This window comes from Brassica rapa, chromosome A09 (assembly GCF_000309985.2).
Source record: "Brassica rapa cultivar Chiifu-401-42 chromosome A09, CAAS_Brap_v3.01, whole genome shotgun sequence".
Classification (NCBI taxonomy): Eukaryota; Viridiplantae; Streptophyta; class Magnoliopsida; order Brassicales; family Brassicaceae; genus Brassica; species Brassica rapa.
In genome coordinates, this window is record NC_024803.2 from 37,508,090 (window position 1) to 37,528,737 (window position 20,648).

Genomic DNA, 20,648 nt, shown 5'->3' on the forward strand with positions numbered 1-20,648 from the left:
AATATTGTAATCATAATTAACGAGAGAAGCGTGTGGATTAGGCTAAGGCTTTTGTAATCAAAATGCAATTTCAGCGAATGGACCAAAACAAAGAGTCGGCCCTGCGGCGCCCACAAACTTTTACCAAAACTAGCAAACAAAATACTACAGAACGTTCTTTATTGTGGAAACTTTTTAGTATTGTAGTCTGACATCAGAACGTTTGGATTTTATAAATTTTAGATAGAATGAATTATGCGAAATAACAGAATTTTTTTTTTCACACAATCTCTACCATAGTATAAATAAAACCATTATGCACAAATCTTATAAATACAAATCATATAAAATTAATTTTTTTCATAAAACAAATGTAATTAACGATTGCAAAATCATCCGTAAAGATATGGGTCCTGCTGAACCCCAATCCCCAATTATGAGAGATGCTTTTATCCTCAGCGGCTCATAGCAGCTACTGACTTCACGTGGAGATAACTTAAACCGGCCTACGCATTACATCCGTGGAAGTGTTATCTCTTCCCTAGCTACCAGTGGACAAGTCATTTTTTGTTGTCTACTCTATCATGTCAGAATAATAACTTATGTCAACTTTGTTTGGTCAGCTGCAATACCTTTTTATAAAGACTAATGTACATGACTATATGTCCAAGTGGATTTTGCAAAAAGCAAAAAAAAAGAGACTAATTATCAATTTGTAAAGCATTCATAAAAAAAAAAAAATTGTATTCATCAATACATCCAATTAATTCTATAAATATTATCATAAACTATGCCTGGCAATGGAGATAACATTCTCAAATGCTTAAGAAATTGTAACATCTTTTTAAAACTGTCACTAGTAGTAAAATACTCGAATTAATTTATATACTATCAGAAAGCCTTATGTTTAAAACATACTATTTATTTGATTTTTTAATTACACACGCCACGAATCACCGCGGGAAACGTTTTTATTATTATTATTATTTTTAGCAGCTGTTTTTATTATTATTTAAAACTCTGTAAGTGTTTCTAACTTTTCGGCTAACACACACGAGGAGCACGTATAGAGTTTGACTTCCTTGTAATCATTTTTGTTTCCAGACATCAAATAAGTTTTTTTTTTGTATAGTAACAAAGAAAAAAAATATTAATCACAAGTCTTTGTGCAGCACAGCAGCCAAACACCACCAAATTTACGTTGGCCGTTGAAGCACACACCAAACAGGAACTCCTGTAACAATCCGACCACCATAGCCATCAATAGCCGGAGGCTCCGATCTTGGTCTCCACAGACCCGTCTCCGCTGCTTGCGACGAACAAGCTCCATAATCTTTCATCGCCGTGGAAGAAGATTTGAACTCATCTGTGGAATAAGGTTTAACCATGATTGAAACATTCACGATTCCACACTTATCCCCATATTCATCTCTTAACCTATAGCTCAAGAAATTCAAATGTCCTTCAGGTGAATACCTTCCCATGAAGTCTGACGTTGGGATCTTAGCTTCTCCTATCTTCTTCTCGCGTCCAGAACTTGTTCGAAACAACACCTCGATGTAGATGAACTGTTCAGTCCCGCTCATGGGCATCTCCAACTTGCAGTTCCACGTTGGACTGCTTCCTCCCGATACGTCAAGATGCGACGGTCGAGACTTCTCACCTATTCTTGCAACGGCGAAAGTCTTTTTCTTTAAGAGTCTCCGGTTTAACTTAAGACCTTCTGCGGATCTTATGTCAATCTCAACTGTCTTTGTCATTGTTGTATACAAACGAGGATGATCAGTTCTACGTATATATATCATATGTTGTTTTTGTGTTAGTATGTACATATGTCTATGTATGTATTATTGAAATAATCATTTAGCCAGAAGTAACGTGCCGTTGTTTATATAGAGGACACAGTATCATTAATGATCTTTAAATACAACGTGGTCGACGAAGGTGATTGGGAAGTTCGGCAAGAAGAAGCCACGATTCTTCTCGTCTATTTCCTGTATTATAAGTAAATGAGGATATCGACTTAAAACAAAATTGAGTGGCAAAAAGAGAAGACTTTTTAGGTTATAAGTGTTTCTTTCTTTATAAAAAAAAATCAAATTACAATAAAAATAAAATTTTCGTACGTACAAAAAGAATTTGTTCTATTTAATTTACGAATATTTATATTAGGTTTAATATACTATAAACTAAGATTTTATATATTTGGTGAGTTAGTAGTCTTCACTTAGGAATTGATTGTTTTTTTTTTGTAAATTAACTTTTGTTTTTCTGCTGATTTACTTGCAATTTTTCATTTTCTTTTTACCCTACAAACATAAATAATTGTTAGTATTGACTTGAATGTCATCGACTAAAACTTCAAAATAACGATAAGATAACAAAATTGATAAGATGATTTACTGGATTATATATTATAATTATAAGTATTCTGTAGTAAAAAGTGACACTTTTTTTAATAATTAATACTTTTACACATGTTAAAAAGAAATTATAATCTGATTATATATCTATATCTTTGTAGTTACACTAATTTTAAGTAACTATAAGCTAATAGCAATTTAATATATTCAATTACTATTTTATTTTTTACTTATAAAAATATTAAAACCAATATTTTTATAAAACACTTATTAATTTGGCATTTATCCAGACTCAAAAACCCGAACTGGAACCGACCCAAAAATCGGTCTGGATCGGATACGGGTAATACCGTTTTACTCCATAGGTCTTGTTGTGGAGGATCTGCGGATCTTGAAATATACTCGACCTGAATCCGAAATCAAATAGGTATCTGAAATATCTGAAATTTCTAGTATATATTAGGTATTTATCGATAGTTCAATATATTTTTGGTGTTATGGATATTTTTTAAGTTTTAGGTTTTGATTTTCGGGTATAATTATGAGTTTAGAGTAAAATTTTAGATTTTTTAAAATCTAATTTTGGATATCGGATCAAATTTTAAGTATTTTTTTATGTTTTTTAAATTTCTGATATTTTTAAGTATTTTTGTGTGTTTTAAGTATTTATGGGCAATACTCGGTAGGATCCAAATCGAACTGAACCGATAAATTATAATTATTCTATTGGATCTAACTATTTAAGATCCTAACTGATCGAAATCCGAATGATCCGAATCAAACCGAAATCGACAAATTCTAATTATTTAAATGGGTCTAATTAATATCTAAGACTAGAAGGATCTGGATCCGACGAGATCCGATCCGAACTCGAATGTCCTAGAAAAGAGTAAAACACAGCGTAATTCTGGGATTGCCGCAAGGAAAAATGTTAAGACAGATCTGCTAAATAAGGGCGATATAGCGTTACGGCCCTTGCCACGTCGGTAAGTAGTGACCCCACTCAGTCACAGACACGTTAATTAAAGTAACCAAATATTAATTTACTTCCGTGATTATGACCTTTTTTTTGTCGGCAACATGATAACTTTATATATTTCTATTTCATTTAAGGAAAAAAGTATTTTCTGAAGAGTACTAGACTACTACTAGTATATAACAAACGGTGTGAAAATGTCCCACCGATTCCAGCTGCATGAGAAATGCGACTGTTAAATAAAGCGTGTTCAAACAGCTATGAAACAAATGTAAGGAAGGAAAGTACTCGTATATTTCTTACCTTCAATTCATTTCAAATAAAATTAATCATAATTTAGTAACTAATGGGCACGCATTTCCAATGAAATGCCTCTTTTTCTTTCACACACTAGCTGTCTAGCTCGAGATTTCTTAGCATATACAGTATGTACTTGTCGTATAGAATAAGCCAAGACTATGGTACCAATTGTTTGAAATGTCGTATTCTAGGGACTAGGATATATTCACATTTGTTATGGTCGTGTTATTGTTTCTTTTTGATAAAATCGAGGCACAGTCAAATTCTTTTGTGCAAAAAAAGTTTCTAATTTTGATATATTGTCACAAAGTGGTTTAAGTTTGCAGTGGATGGAGTATCAACCGATTGGGCTTGTACTCTAATAACAATTAAAATGTTCTTATGTATCGCTTTATACTTTCCACATACATTATCATTTTATAATATTTAACATAGACTTTGTTAATATTATGAAATTTCTTAGTATAAGATTTTGAAAAATTATCACGCTCGATAGCTTTCGTTTATACTCCTTCAGTTTCAAAAAGATGTATATTTTAGAAAAAGAATTGATTCAAGAAATATATTTTTATATTTTTTATGTAATTTTTGTTAATTAATAAAAAAAATTTGCGAAATTCAAAAATATTAATTGCATTTTATAAAAAAATATTGGTTTTAAAATATAGGAACTATAAATTACATAAAACTATACATTATAACTAAGTTTTAATGTGTTTTATTAAAAAATGTGAAAATTCTAGACATTTATTATTTTGAAACGGATTGTGTATTTTTGTTGTTGAAAGAGTCATAAATATAACTATTAGTTAGGACTTGCAGATTCAAGATAATAACATCAAGCTACTTTTCTTGATAAATAATCAACATATGAGAAGGCTTTTTTACCAATTTCACCAAGAATCGTTCAACACATTTGGAAAATATATCGTGACTTTCGGTAAATGAAAATTAGAGAACTCAGGTTTGTTATAAATTTAGAATATAAAGAAATTTAAATAAGTAAAGATAATCACTTTCATATTTGTCGATGGAGACGAAGACTCGTGTAAAATTGTGTTTGTATGAGTCGTAGACGCGGCGTGTGGGTGTGGCGTATACTATATGCTCTACTTGTATACTTGTGCAGTTCCTTAACCCTTTGATTATGGGACAAAAACTCAAAACTCCCATAATTTTAAAAAGACTTCAAACGATTAACTAAACCATATTTTATTCTGTTCCCTACCAAGAATCAATAACTTTCAAGCGCAAACACACAAAAAAAAAAAAAACTAGACAATAGATATATCATATAGTTTCTGTTTTGAAATGTGTACTGTACTGCATTACACTAGTCATTTACGAAAAAGCCAAAAAGGGATATAGTCATTTATAACTAATCTGGAGTGTTGTGGGATTCTCGACTTCTCTCACATTCGATCTAGAATTCCACTTGGGCATATTGGAATATATATAGTCATCTATAACTAGCTTCCGTATAACTTGCTTCCTCTTTTCCTTTTTTTTTTCCTTAAAATGTTTGGTCACGTTGTATATCATATCCAGTTATGAGTGGTGTAGAAAGAAAAACTATTAAAGTGATTTCAAATTTCCAACTAATGCGTCAAGAATACAAAGTCTGTAATAAAAGAAAAGCTTCTCATAACATGAAAAGCTACAATTTTATGTCCATTCGATTTGGAGGAAGAACAACTTAACGTCCCACAACACTCGAGAGCCACACACTTATCACTATCATATATATATATATATATATTTATAACCTATGAAGCAAACTTTGTATCTGAAATAAATTTGTGTTTCTAATTAAACCGTATGTGTGTGAGGTGAGTGTAATATATTTGTATTTAATTCAAGATGGATTTGCAATAATATTCTTAAACTTCTTTTGTTGTAATTTCCCAACCTTGTATTGTGGTGCATGGTCAGAGTATTTTGTTTTGAACATACGGTGAATGGTCATGTTGTGAATATCAAACTTTGTTTGAATCTTATTGCTTCTGTCGGATGCATCATGCATGCATGCATCACAATAGAAGGCGTGTCATTACGTAACGTTAGCTGATCTTGTAGAAAATAAAACCAATTAATAAATTAAGTATATAAGAATATATCATAGTGAGGTTTATATAACAACTTAACCACCTAACCACACATGGATGCATGGTCTAGTGGCACATGAATTCCGGAGAGCTAAGTAATCCGGGTTTCAAGTAATTTCACGATGTTTAATATGTGTGACAACGGATATGAGAACATATTTTGGGTTTTATTTGAATATTTGGAAAATGATCTATCCATGAGTTGCACTTCCTTTATATGATTAGTCTAAACGCTCTAAATAATCTCATTTTAATAAAAAAAAGGGTGTAACCACTTTAATACTTGTGCGTAGTTTTTTTTTCTTTTTTAACCAGGAGGGGTGTAGTTGATTTTCGTACTTGAACATATTCATAATTTATTTTATAAATATTTCCTTAGTGAAACCGTGATGTCTAATAATTATAACCACAATTAAGATTTGAAATTTTATCAGTTTTTGCAACGTGTTCAATTTCATTGCTCATTGCTATGTAGTTTACTAAGCATGCTATACCTGATAAAATCAGCGTGCCCTTTTTGTCTAGAGTGTAGAGTTGACTACATCCAGTGCCGTGCTTAAGCTTTGAGGGGCCTGAGGCAAAAATATACTTTTCTTATATATATTTTCTAGAAAATATTTTTTAAGTTGAATTAGGAGCAGTAAAGATTCATCTTAAAACAAGAATAAGCTTATTTCTGATCTTCTAGATGTTTAAATACTAGAACATAAAGTTTATTAACTTTGATCCAAAAAAGAAAGTTTATTAAACACCATACCATGCATTGTTTGTTTTATTATGAATTTTCAGATTTGTTTGAGCATACTTATAAATTCATTAGAATTTGGATGTTATACTATAATTATTATTATTGAGTTTAATAACAATAAGTTAAGAACTGAAATACATATAATATGAATGGAGGTAATAAAATGATTAGAAAAGAGTTTAAGAATATTTTTTTGGTTTGAAAATTATGGTAGAAAAAAAGTTATACAATTATACATAAAACGACTTATGCGTTACTCCATAAATACATAAAACATAAGTTAATCATTCTCATAAGTCCATAACCTAATGAATTTTATAAAATTGGGGCCCTAAATTTCAGTTGAAAATGAGAGGCCTAAGGCGGTTGCCTCTTTGTTATAAGGGTGAACACGCCTCTGACTACATCTATAAACAAAGTCACCCGATCGAGTTCACTTTCAAGTGTTTGTGACAAGGCATTTTAATACTGTTTTTACATATACGACATGGAAATTATAAGAGTATGAAGATTCGAATTTGTTAAAAATTAAAACAGTAGTGGTTGGGAGACCAATGATTCAATAAAGACAGTGAAATAAAACAAATCCCTCTGGTATTACAATATTAACAATGAAGTTGATTGGTAACATGAGTTTATGAAAATATGAGATTATCTATACTATTAAAAGAGAATCACTCCTAAAAAATCTACTTAAACAAGGTTGTTGAACCATTTCATTAGACTTAGCTATTTATTTGGTCTTAACTTATATTTCTCTAACTATATAAATACTTTGCATAATTTAAATGAATTCATTTATTATTTTCTCATAATCTATTATATAATTGCTCTAACAATAAATCCATATGAATATATGATAGATTATTCAAATGTGATCATTACCACATATAATTCTATTAATAGTATAAACTTTTAATGGTTTAGTTATGTTTAATAGGTATATAATTTGTATTTTAAAATTTTAAGTACTCATTTGGTCCTTACTTTGGTTTCTATTTTTTCTATGCTCGATTATTTATGAAATTCAGCTTAATTTTGAGTTTTTTTCTCAGTTTGGTACGGTCCAGTGCACTCGGGTAAATGTACTAAAACCTATACATTATTTATTATATAGGAAGAATTTATTTAATTTCAAAAATAAACAGCGCGAGTCAAAATCTAGTTTATTTATTATTGATTGATTATAAATGAAAGTTCATAATTCTTCACATTCTATCTGATTTTAGTAATTCTAAATCAATATATGGCCTAAAATCATGTTAGAATATCTCTTTTTAGTTAAAAAAAACAATTCAGTAGTAATACATATATTAAACCTATATGAATGTAATCGTTTTTAATATGCGCAAGTGGAGTGATGTATCAATCCTAAAAAAACTAGAATTGAACCCGCATGTGCATGTAGATATATATATATATATATATATATTTGTTTTAAGAATATAATTTTTAAAATATAAAATATTTTTTTTATTTATGTACACAAATATTTTTTTTAAATTTTTGTTATATATATTCAAATTTATTTTTATGAAATTTTACTAATCATATATTCACTATTTATTTTATTTATTTAAAATGTGACATCATATTAATAATTTAAACATTAGTTTTATATGAATTATTACAAATTTTAGATTTTTGTTTAAAAGGTTTCTATTATTGAAATATTTTGTGACTAAATTAAATTAGCTAATATTTTATTTTGAAAATATATTTTATTTAATGTATTATATTTTAGTTTTGTATTTTTTACTGTAAAATGTGGCCTAGATTAAATATGGTAAAAAATAATTGTATAATATAAAAGTATTTGGCTTTTACAGGATTTTTTTTATTCAACACAGGAAATTTTGTTTAGATCTATATTGTTTTCTGTTATAAAATATCATTTATGAATAAATTTAGGATATTTTATTTAATTTCTAGTTAGTGGTATAACATAGATTTTTTTATGGTAGATAAAAAATAGGACACTAAATTAATTAGATTGTATTTAATAAAATATATTAGAATCTTTTTTAAAAAATTAAGTATATTCCGAAACTAGTGCGTATAATCTCAACGTTTTTAAAATGATTTGAGACGACATATATGAACTTCTCGATTCAGTACCAATTATTTTTGATTTGAAATACAATAATTCATCACATTTATTTATTTCTTATGGTAAAGTTGCTAACACATTTTTCCACCATATAGTTTGCCACTATAGAGAAACTCTCTCAGACCCGCATCCCAAGGCGCCTCCGATGGATCTCCCCTGCTTCAGCCACGCTGCTCCTTCCTCCTCCCTTTGAAGCAGCCATGCTCCTCTCCATGGCTATGATGGTCACTACTCCTCCGTCGTGTCTCCGGCCCCCTCCAGATCCGCCGCCGTCGTCGTGTGTGAACGTCCCGCTTGAAGGTCTCTCTCCCGTCATCCCTCCGGAACCACCAGACCCTCCAGACGTTACTCTCCTCCCGATGTTACTATCCTCACACCGCTCCTCCGCTCACCATGTTCCCTTCCGGGCCGGATTTCACCACGCCGTCGCCGTTTCCTCTACACTTCCTCTCGTCGCTGTTACGTCTCCTCTTGGTGTTAAAAACGCCGGAGCTTCTCAGCTCGAGGGAGGCCTCACCGGATCTGGTCGTTCTCACCTCTTCGATTATATGCATCGCCAGCCAGATCTAATACCTGCTAAGCCACCGCCTCCTGGACCAGTCACTACCGGACGTGAGACTAGCTCTCCGCTGCGTAGTCGCGCCTCTCCTATGCAATCACCGCAAGAAGCTCTCCCATCTGAAAATCCCGACTCTAGCTCGTTCATTCAAAGCTTGTTTGAGTCTGACGACTGGCAATTTGGCATTTGTTCGGCCAAACCTTCATGGTTCCTTCACGGTAATGCTGGAACTAGAAGCTCTTGTCTTAACTCATTGCTCATCGTTGCTTTAGAACTTCTCGTCAAGCCTCAATATATTTTCAATGTCGTGGATATAGTCATCTACTTATTACTGGATTCACATAGTCCACCTATTCTAGTCAATGCCAAATCAAGTCAGTTAGGACTTTGTTTTCTATACGGTCATGGAGCTTTTCACCAAAAGCTCTTGTCGGTCATCATTCCAACCGTTGCTTACAGGTGTATCAACGTCGTCTTCGACTATCAGTTCGCTTTAGGGAAAAAGATGAAGTTTCTCCATGAGACTCTTTATACCGCTGAGCTTGACTCGCCCCTTAAAAGCTCTATCTTTCAATGTTTTGTAATGTTGTTTAGTATTATCCCATCGTCGAGCATGGCTCCGGGATCTTCTAGTTTGATTGTAAACTTTGTTGCTCTTTGAGCTTTTATAATACAAGTTGTGACAAAAAAAAAAAAAAAAGTTTGCCACTATAGATTATTCAGTTATAGTGATTCACTGGCAGACCATTTTTCAAAAGGAAAAAAATGAGTGCCTGAAAATGCTAATTAAGATTATATTCATGATGAAGTGATATGTCAGCATCATTTTCATATTTAAGCTTATAATCTGGTATATTCCTCCAAATGAATTTCACCGGTTAGAGCCTACTCAGTTGTCATTTCATGATCTTCTCAATTTTTAATAGAAATAAAGTTAGGTGAATGGATTTATTAGTAATTTTTAGAAGAAACTTCCGACTGATGTTGCATGATGCATATATATCCGGAACGCTATCATTAAAAGAAGGTGACCTAATAATTACCTAACAGGAAAGTCTTTTTGTAACAATCCTAAATTTCCATGAACTTCTTCCACATCTCTACTCTACTTTGTAATTTTTTTTTGCATCTATGTCAGATAATGCGCAGCCATGTATGCGTTGCGATTATACGCACTACCCAGTGACGTCATGATACATCTGACCTATCTTTCAATATTAAACGAATTAATATGATTATATGCACAACTTGCACATAGATTATTGAGTTTAATATAGAAGTATTAGACGCAAGGACTTGGAGAGAGTATTGATCCCAAAAGCAAAGGAGAATATTGCGAATGTTATTTATCACCTGTCTCCCCTGACCGGGCGGAGAGCGCTTGATCTTCACGCCACTGATTTTGGAGCCATATTTACGATAAGGGTTGTTGAGACGTTGCGAGATGATATAATGTATGTGAGACTCAAAACATGACGTGAGATAAAGGTACCGAGAACAGGCGATCATCATGTATAATCTTCGTATGTACATGCAAAGTTGTTTCACGTCGCCGTGATCCCGCTTACAATTGTAGTTAAGCTTGTTTGTGTATCTTGTGAAACTAGCAACATCAACTTGTAGTAATCACGACAACGAAGAAGCTTGTGAAACAAGCAAAATCAACTTGTATGATTCACCGAACAATAATTAAGACAGCTACAATTACTGACTCTCTACGCAATCGATCTTAATGGAAAAAGGATAACAACATCATAAACGCATACGTCATCTTGGTTTCATTAATTCATATCACAGATTAATCTCTGTTCCTGGAAAACCAGTAAGCAAATCTTTAACGTACCGACCGTCTACGATTAATGGGCCACTCATGTCTGCTCACTCGGCATGTGAGTCCCATCCCGTTTCAACGGTCGGTCCGTTAATTTTCTAAAGTCCGAGAGTCATGTATATTGTCCCTGCAATCACCACTCAATATTTTCCCATGTTTTGGCTTTACTCGCTTTGTATCGCGAATTACTTCCCGATAGGTCACCCATCCTTCCACTACTTCAACTCAAGCATGCTTAACTCTAGAGTTCTAAACGGATGTGTGACAGAAAAGATAAGTCAATTTTGATGACATTGGTAGCCAAATCAATCCTCTTAAATCTCCTCATATATCATAACTCGGGATGTTACAATTCACTCTCTCTCAAAGAACGCAACGTCTTTGTTGCGCCCCACGATAGGTCTTATGACGTCTTTCAGGTTAGAATCGAAATGGCTAACAAACTCTGATGCCACACTTATACTGTCCCGACCGCCCACGGTTAATGGGCCATCCACGTCCGTTCACTCAGCCCGCGGGCTCCATCCCGTTCTAACGATCGATCCGTTAATTTTCCAAGGCCCGAGAGTCATGTATATTGTCCTTGCAATCACCACCTGATATTTCTCCGAGTTTTGGCCTCACTCACACGATATCGCGAATCACTTTCCGATAGGTCATCCATCCTTCCACAACTCTAGCTCAAGCACCCTTCCACAACTTTAGCTCAAGCACACTTAACTCTGAAATTCTAAATAGACGTGTGATATAAAATGTAAGTCAGTTTTGATATAGATAACCAAATCAATCCTATTAAGCTTTTCATATATCAAGGGATGTTACAAAATCAACATAAATCCGCGACGTCGTCATCCACTGGTTCATTGGGCTTATAATCAGAGTCGAGTGTGCTATTGGCTCAAATAACATGCTTGTGTATACTCTGTTTTTCTAGAGTACTAACATCTGGTTTGTTCATGAATTTGCTTATAGTAAGACCTTGTTGGTTTCTGTGGTTCTTTCTCTCTCCATGATATGCTCATTAGATCACATGACTGCGATGGGTGTTCAAATATTCCAATACAAAGCATGATGTTTGAACATTGGGCTTACAATATTACCGTAATATTATCATGGATTCATAAGGATACTCAAACTGTAACACCCCAAAACCAGCCCATTTAAAATTTTAAATGCTATTAGGTTCTCTGCAGCCCAATTAGAAAACCCTAGGGTCTTCCCTACCTCTTCCCCTATAAAAGCAAGCCTCCACTTCTTTTTCTCTCATCAGAAATCTAGAAGCGAAGCCCTGCAGAGAATTCCCGGAGACTGGAAGCCCTAGCCGTCGACTCTTTCTCTCTCTTCGCCGCGTCTCTCTTCTCTCTCTCTCCTCGCCGCGACTCCTTCTCTACCCCCTCTCTCTCCCGGTCGCGTCTCTCTCTCCTCGCCGTGAGCAACCGCGTGAGGTGGTGGTGGCCGCGTGGTGTCATAGATCTCAGATCCCGTTTCTCTTACCTCCTATTCTCAGATCCAGATCCAGAACTAGACTAAGGTGAGGTGTTCTATTCCAGATCTTGTTCATGTTCTTTTATACCGTTGAATGAGGAATTAGGATGGTTTAGATCCTGATTGATGATTAGGTTGATAGATCATACTGCATAAGAACGCTCGTTCTGATTAAGGACAGTAAATGTATTGTTTGTGTTGATTGAATGATGAATGAGTGATTGGTTGATGAACTAATCTTGATTGTGGTTGAAAGCTAGGATGCTTAGAAGGAATTAAAGGTAGGTTAATAGCAAACGCTACCCGGTTGATTAGATGAATGATAGGACATCCTTGAAATGGTTGTTTATTGAATTGAATGTGACACCGAGAACGGGTGGCGTCTAGAAATGAAAGAAAGGAAAGAGTCTAAAGAAAAAGAAAATGAATAAAGAAAAGGAAATGATAAGAAAAAGGGAATGAAAATGAATGATTAGAAAAGTACCCGGGAAGGGTGGGATAAATTACCCAAGAAGGGTGGGATAAATTACCCGGGGAAGGGTGGAAAGAAAGGAAACGCGGCGGCCGTAGCGTTCAAAAACGGCGGAGATGCGGGGCCATAGCATCGGATAAAAATGGCAGGATAAGAATAGAGGCGCCGGTAAGATTGAGTCACGCCGAGTCTTGGCGGGAAGGGGTCGTAATACACTGCAAAGGCGGTCCGAACCCGAGGAACTGGGCGGCGGGCCTACCAGGGCAGGCGACTTCACAGGAAGCAGCAAGAAAAGGGGAGGAATGGTCCGCTTGAGCTGTGTAGGTCCTAAAGTCCTAGGATGATGGGAGGTCTTAAATAATAAACCGTATTCTTTGATTGAGTGATGACTGAGTTCATCACAGTGCTTGATTGTAAAATGAAACTTAATAACTAGCTGATAGGTTGCATCGACTGAGTGTAGTGACTAGACGGTTCTCGTTTCGCATTGAGCCGTATAGAGGCTCATGGGGGAGACTGGTCTAGAATCGCCTCACTGAGTATTAGTACTCACCCCTCTTTTCCCTCTCCCTTTTTGCAGAACTATAAGTGGAAATGTCAACGGTAAGGAAGAAAATGCAACTGAAACTCATGGGACCAGAAACGGGACACACGGAGATGTCGGGAAAATAGACATGTGTGTCCTAAACCCCGCGCCCTGGAACCCCGGTTGGAAATGGGGAGGGGCGGGTGTTTCAATTGGTATCAGAGCCAGGTTAAGGTCCCTTAATACTAACTTAAGGGATCAGCATTTCCACTATTGTCCTTTTCCCTTATGGTTCTGATAGACCGCCATAGTTAATGTTGAAGGAGAATTCGAACAGCTCAGAGTCTCCGGACAAGATCAGTTCAACCAAAAAGTCCTCGTACCGCAGTGTAGTGGAGTTTCAGAGTTTCAGGAATGGGTAACAAGGAGTTGTAAGGCAAGTATACAGAGGGATTAGTCGCCTAGCACGTCAAGTTAATGGGGAAGGATAGACGGACGCAAGGCCGAGGCGTGCGCAGCTTCACGGAGGAATTAAACCCTGCAAAGAAATGGACTTCTGGCATTCCGATATAACAGTCAAACTCGTTCCTTATATATAAAAAAAAAAAAAAAGGGAGAAGTATGGGCGCGGGTCCCACCATCAGGGCGTGGGCCCGCCGACGAGGAAGGAGCAGCCCGGGGCGGCCAAGGGACGGACGGACGAGATAGTGGGAGAAAACCGATTCCAGATTGTGAGGACCAAGCTAAGGATCATCTTGGGGTAAAAAGGATGATGGAGGATCATCTTGGGGTAAAAAGGATGATGGAGGATCATCTTGGGGTAAAAAAAGATGATGGAGAGTCATCTTGGAGCAGAATGCAAAATGTTAATAAGGATATGAGATCTTCATAGGGTAAAAGGGCTGACTGTAAAAAGGATCATCTTGGGGCAAAAAGGGATGATAAGAACCACACCGGAGATATTGTCATGCAGTGTTAAAGCAGCTCTAGTTTGAGAATTGATTGAAAACTGCCATCTATGCATGACTACTATTATGTTCTGATCAGGTCTTCGTTTTTACGCTGCAGGATGTCTTCACCAGTGCAACACGAGCTCGGAGAAAGACGCATGCGCTATGGACCAAAAGGGACAAGGGCGTACGCCCGCAAGCCCTACCGTGACGCTTGGGGCGATGTGGTACCTGCACTCTTCCCAGACGAAGAGGAAATGGAGTTCGCGGAGCAGCCGAACGCCCCTATCCAGGAGACGACCGTGAGGCGTCGGATTTTGATGCCCCATTTCCAGCGGGCAGCCGAGTACAGGCGATTGTACCAGGGTCAGGGTACTTTCCAGTTTGCACCTGAAGTTGACACGACGCCGCCCACAAGGGGCCGAGGGCGCCCCAGGAAGACGGGGCCGACCAGGGCAGGTCCGGGACCGATCAGGATGGAGGACAGTGTACCAACGAGGAAACGTGGACGCCCAAGGAAGATTCCGAGCATTGATGCAGAGAGTCTGAGGAGCATAACTGGAATATGTCGGTGTGGAACATTGACGCAGGCCAGGCAAGGACCGCGCTCAGTCCGGGAGTACACAGAGGAATTCCTGGAGTTAGCCAAAAGATGCAAGCCCAAGACAACGGAGGATTGGTGCCGGTGGTATAAGGCAGGACTCCGCGAGGAGATTCGGGGCAAGCTGATTGGTGTGTTGGAACCATGGAAATTCGCCTTGGTGAACCGGATGGCCGGTCAGGCAATGGAGGCTGAACGGACACTTACTCGTCGGGTCGTCGCCATCTCGAGCTCTGAAGAGGACGTAGAGGTGGATGAGGATCCACCGGAGGACTCAGAGTGGGAAGAGGAGCCGGCGTCGTCGACAGGGAGTGGCCGTGCGGCTGGTCCTAAGCCGGAAGGGGAGCAGAAGTCTCCAGTACGAAGTGGCTAGATGAGATTTCTGAGTCAGCTAGTAGGAGTAGGACACGGTTTTTCTTCCTTCCGTATTGGTTTTAGCTTTCATTTCTTGTTGTGAGGTTATTCGCGGATTTTGGCGATACCTTGAGACCTATTTATTCGTTGTAGTCCTACTCCATTTCATTTATTAAATTCATTGTTGGTTTTAAATGATCTTGAGCAAGTAGGATGTCATTTCGTGCTTCCCTTGTTTGTGTTTGGAAACTCACCCGAGTTTTGGGATGTTAAGTTCGAACTGAAGATTTGGAATTCGGGACGAATTCCGAATAAGAGGGGGAGAATTGTAACACCCCAAAACCAGCCCATTTAAAATTTTAAATGCTATTGGGTTCTCTGCAGCCCAATTAGAAAACCCTAGGGTCTTCCCTACCTCTTCCCCTATAAAAGCAAGCCTCCACTTCTTTTTCTCTCATCAGAAATCTAGAAGCGAAGCCCTGCAGAGAATTCCCAGAGACTGGAAGCCCTAGCCGTCGACTCTTTCTCTCTCTTCGCCGCGTCTCTCTTCTCTCTCTCTCCTCGCCGCGACTCCTTCTCTCCTCTCTCTCTCTCCCGGTCGCGTCTCTCTCTCCTCGCCGTGAGCAACCGCGTGAGGTGGTGGTGGCCGCGTGGTGTCATAGATCTCAGATCCCGTTTCTCTTACCTCCTATTCTCAGATCCAGATCCAGAACTAGGCTAAGGTGAGGTGTTCTATTCCAGATCTTGTTCATGTTCTTTTAAACCGTTGAATGAGGAATAAGGATGGTTTAGATCCTGATTGATGATTAGGTTGATAGATCATACTGCATAAGAACGCTCGTTCTGATTAAGGACAGTAAATGTATTGTTTGTGTTGATTGAATGATGAATGAGTGATTGGTTGATGAACTATTCTTGATTGTAGTTGAAAGCTAGGATGCTTAGAAGGAATTAAAGGTAGGTTAATAGCAAACGCTAACCGGTTGATTAGATGAATGATAGGACATCCTTGAAATGGTTGTTTATTGAATTGAATGTGACACCGAGAACGGGTGGCGTCTAGAAATGAAAGAAAGGAAAGAGTCTAAAGAAAAAGGAAATGAATAAAGAAAAGGAAATGATAAGAAAAAGGGAATGAAAATGAATAATTAGAAAAGTACCCGGGAAGGGTGGGATAAATTACCCAAGAAGGGTGGGATAAATTACCCGGGGAAGGGTGGAAAGAAAGGAAACGCGGCGGCCGTAGCGTTCAAAAACGGCGGAGATGCGGGGCCATAGCATCGGATAAAAATGGCAGGGTAAGAATAGAGGCGCCGGTAAGATTGAGTCACGCCGAGTCTTGGCGGGAAGGGGTCGTAATACACTGCAAAGGCGGTCCGAACCCGAGGAACTGGGCGGCGGGCCTACCAGGGCAGGCGACTTCACAGGAAGCAGCAAGAAAAGGGGAGGAATGGTCCGCTTGAGCTGTGTAGGTCCTAAAGTCCTAGGATGATGGGAGGTCTTAAATAATAAACCGTATTCTTTGATTGAGTGATGACTGAGTTCATCACAGTGCTTGATTGTGAAATGAAACTTAATAACTAGCTGATAGGTTGCATCGACTGAGTGTAGTGACTAGACGGTTTTCGTTTCGCATTGAGCCGTATAGAGGCTCATGGGGGAGACTGGTCTAGAATCGCCTCACTGAGTATTAGTACTCACCCCTCTTTTCCCTCTCCCTTTTTGCAGAACTATAAGTGGAAATGTCAACGGTAAGAAAGAAAATGCAACTGAAACTCATGGGACCAGAAACGGGACACACGGAGATGTCGGGAAAATAGACATGTGTGTCCTAAACCCCGCGCCCTGGAACCCCGGTTGGAAATGGGGAGGGGCGGGTGTTTCACAAACATTGCAAAGTGAAATAGTATGAAAACTATATAAGTTTATACTCTCTTATTCTGCAGTACAGTGCATTATTTATGTAAAACATTCGTTTTGAGAGCTGATATACTATTTGTTCGGTTTCGTCACTCATAAGAACCAGAACGACTCTCAAGTTGATAAGAAGTTTTAAAAAAAAACTATATTTCTATGTTACATAGTTTTTTTTAATCAAACTTTACGTACCTAGAGTTTTCCAGCGAGCATAAATGCTCTGTAAGCAACATCCTTGACTTGATTCTGATCACCCCAAGCTTCCTTGAACTCATTAATCATCGAAGGTTTTAAAAGCTCTGCTCCTTGCTCCTTAGCTTTCACTAGAGGCTGCCAAGATTTAAAAAACCCTAAATACCCATCAAGCGAAAGCTTATGTGGAATCTCGAGAGCTTTAGGCCTTCCTTGAGTCCCCAATCTTATATTTTTTAAAGGAAACTCTATTTCTTTATAACCATCAAACGCCAAATTCATCTTCAGGTTTCTGTACGGTTTAGTTGAATCCACCAAACGTTTCATGATGGCATCAACTTTTGGGGTGACCACGAGGTCGTTGTAGACCCAAACCGCGATTATACCCCCTTCTTTACGAAGAACGCGTCTCACTATGGCATAGAATCTTTTGAGGTCGAAATAGTGGAGAGACTGAGCGGCTACAATGAGATCTATGGAGTTTTCTCCACCGAGTTTAGACACTAGCTCATCGTCCGACATTGATGCTGGAGTGTGAAGGTATGTGACATTTGGGTGCGGCTTTGCAATACTCATTGGTTTCTCGTCAATATCAGTTGCCACCACTCTTTGGTAGTAATCAGCGACCTAGTTACAAATGTATGATTGAGATCACGATTAGTTCGTAAAAATTAAAAGATTCAAGTATTTTGAAGGAAATGATGTGGCAAAGGCTTCGAGATTAAAAAAACTATTTTGGTTTGTGTGATAAATTTATAAGTATAGAAAAAATATAACAAAAGCATATGAAGTAGATGAGAAAGGTAATGTACACCAAGAGCAGCCTGACCGTTGCCGGTCCCAACATCCCAAGCCACCTTATGGTTGCTGGTTCGACCAGCCAACACTTTGTACCATATTGTCGGATATGTTGGCCTTGCGTTCAAGTATTCATTAGCTTGCTTTTCCGTCAAAGTAGCCATTTGAGCCATTTTTTCGTTTTTTTTCTTTCTTTCTTTCTTTCTTTCTTTCTTTCTCGTTGCTTCTGGTTAATAAACTGCATTTCTGCTTCATGATATAAAAGTCTTGAAATTTTGGAAGGAACAAAAACAATCGAATCTCATACTCCACTCAACTTGTAAGTCTCGATTATCAAATTAGGACTTAATTCTATTTATTCTTTAGAGATAATGATTCTAGACAATGAAACCTGATTCTCCTTCACAATCAAAATACAGAAAATCTTTGTCAAATACATCCATGAAAACGCTAATCTGTTGTTCTTGTCAAACTACGGAAACTTATTTGTTACGATAACTTAGAATTAAATATCGCATTTATGCCGCAATCCACTATAGAGAAGATGTTTTAGCAATATTCTCAACGAATAGAATCAACATTCGACAATGCATGATCACATTCACATCGGTCATCGGAATATATTAGTCACTCACCCAGGGGCAAGTTTTTCAATTTACTATTTGGCAAAGATAAGTGACATAAATTGAACATGGGTCGGGTTTATGGGTTGGGTTGGGTTGGGTCGGGTCATATTTTGTTAATTGAGTTTAAGTTTAATATATTACGATGATTTCCACCGTATTAGGGTCTGATTTGTTTTTCCGCTACGATCCGCAAATGCAGCTTTTGCGGTTGGTAGCGGTTGACAGCGTTTCGAAACAATCATACAAACCGCTACAAATCGCTACAAACCGCTTCGAACCTCTTAAAATCAAAAGCTGGTTCCAGCTAGTGTTTGTGGTTGCGGTGGAAAAATAAATAAAATTATTTTCAAAAATATTTTAAAATGGAAATATTATAAATAAAAATATATACATATTTTATATATTAATTAAAATTCACAAACAATATCATAATTTGTTTTATAAAAAATTAAACTAACTATTTATTAGAATTCTTAAACATTTATATACACACATATATAAAGATATACACATATATAAAACGAAATAAAATATTTTAATTTTTTTTAATATAAATCTTCAAAACAAATTTTATTAAAATTATAACTTTTAACTAATTTAAAAATTTTATAAATAATTTTTTTTATTAATCATATTATATTTTATTACAATAGTATGTTTTTTCTTTGTTTTTTTTGTAATGCTATAATATGTTAATATGGGTAATTTATTATTAAACCGCTTCAATATCTTATAATCAACCAGTCACAAATATCCCGCAAACGCAACAATTTTTAAACGATGTACCAGTCATACAAAACGCTTAATAACGCTTGAAACCGCAACCACCCGCATTCGTAAACTCTCGCACCCGCAACCGTAACTGTTAACTAGTCGGGCACTTAGGGCCTGACTGGTTCAAACGCAGCGGTTGCGGTTGCGGTTGCGGGCGTTTGCGGATGCGGGTGGTTGCGGTTTTTAGCGGTTTTAAGAGATTTGTACGACTGGTTCTGCGGTTAAAAATTGGTGCGTTTGCGGGATACTTATGACTGGTTAACTACTAGATACAGCAGCGGTTAAATAATAAATTAACAATATTTACATTTTATATAACTATAAAAATATCAAAAATCATAATATTATAATAAATATATAAATTATATTTTCAAAGTTATAGTTTTAAATTTTTAAAATTATAGAAAATATTTTTATTTTAAAATTTTATAATATTAATTAAAATATCATAGATATATTTTAGTATTTTTATAATTTCATTTTTAAAAATTTATTGAATATTTTTATTTTTGTATTTATATGGTTTTTAAAAAAAAAGAAAAAAAATTATCCTCCCGCAACCGCCCGCAACCGCAAACGCTAGCTGGAACCAGCTTTTGAATTTAAGAGGTTCGGAGCGGTTTGAAGCGATTTATAGCGGTTTGTATGATTGTTTCGAAACGCTGTCAACCGCTACCAACCGCAAAAGCTGCGTTTGCGGGTGGTAGCGGGGAAACCAATCAAGCTCTTAGTCTATACATGGTGTAGATGGCGAATTTTTTTCCAAAAAAAAAATAAAACCATGGAGTTTCTGTTCTCGTATCATGAATGAACGTTATCATATCACACGTGAACACATGCAACGGCGTCGGATTAAATATCATTCTGATATGAACCTTGAGTTAGGCAAAACCTAAAATTTACTTACAAGAACAGTTCTTCCTGGGCCTCTTAATGTTTTGTAAAAACCAAATTCAAACCTACAGGTACAAACTATTTAGCG

The 20,648-nt window shown here is 36.7% G+C and overlaps 2 protein-coding genes across 3 annotated transcripts; both read right to left on the bottom strand.

Annotated features, from left to right (window-relative positions):
• Positions 1 to 633: 633 nt before the first annotated feature.
• Positions 634 to 7,196, bottom strand: LOC103841945 (BON1-associated protein 1). Its single transcript, XM_033278699.1, has one exon. It carries the CDS (start codon positions 1,809 to 1,811, stop codon positions 1,176 to 1,178), a length of 636 nt encoding a protein of 211 aa, XP_033134590.1. The 5' UTR covers positions 1,812 to 7,196; the 3' UTR covers positions 634 to 1,175.
• A 2,479-nt stretch (positions 7,197 to 9,675) lies between these two features.
• On the bottom strand, positions 9,676 to 18,816 carry LOC103841946 (putative methyltransferase DDB_G0268948). 2 transcript variants are annotated; one of them, XM_033278696.1, is made up of 3 exons: positions 18,281 to 18,816; positions 17,469 to 18,095; positions 9,676 to 10,743 (listed from the first exon to the last, which is right to left on the bottom strand). In XM_033278696.1, the coding sequence occupies exons 1-2, from the start codon at positions 18,437 to 18,439 to the stop codon at positions 17,469 to 17,471; spliced, it is 786 nt and encodes a 261-aa protein (XP_033134587.1). In that variant the 5' UTR covers positions 18,440 to 18,816; the 3' UTR covers positions 9,676 to 10,743. The 2 variants fall into 2 exon arrangements, with proteins under 2 accessions (XP_033134587.1, XP_033134588.1); XM_033278697.1 differs by lacking the exon at positions 9,676 to 10,743 and adding an exon at positions 17,259 to 17,396 and having other exon boundaries at positions 18,281 to 18,815.
• Positions 18,817 to 20,648: the final 1,832 nt, after the last annotated feature.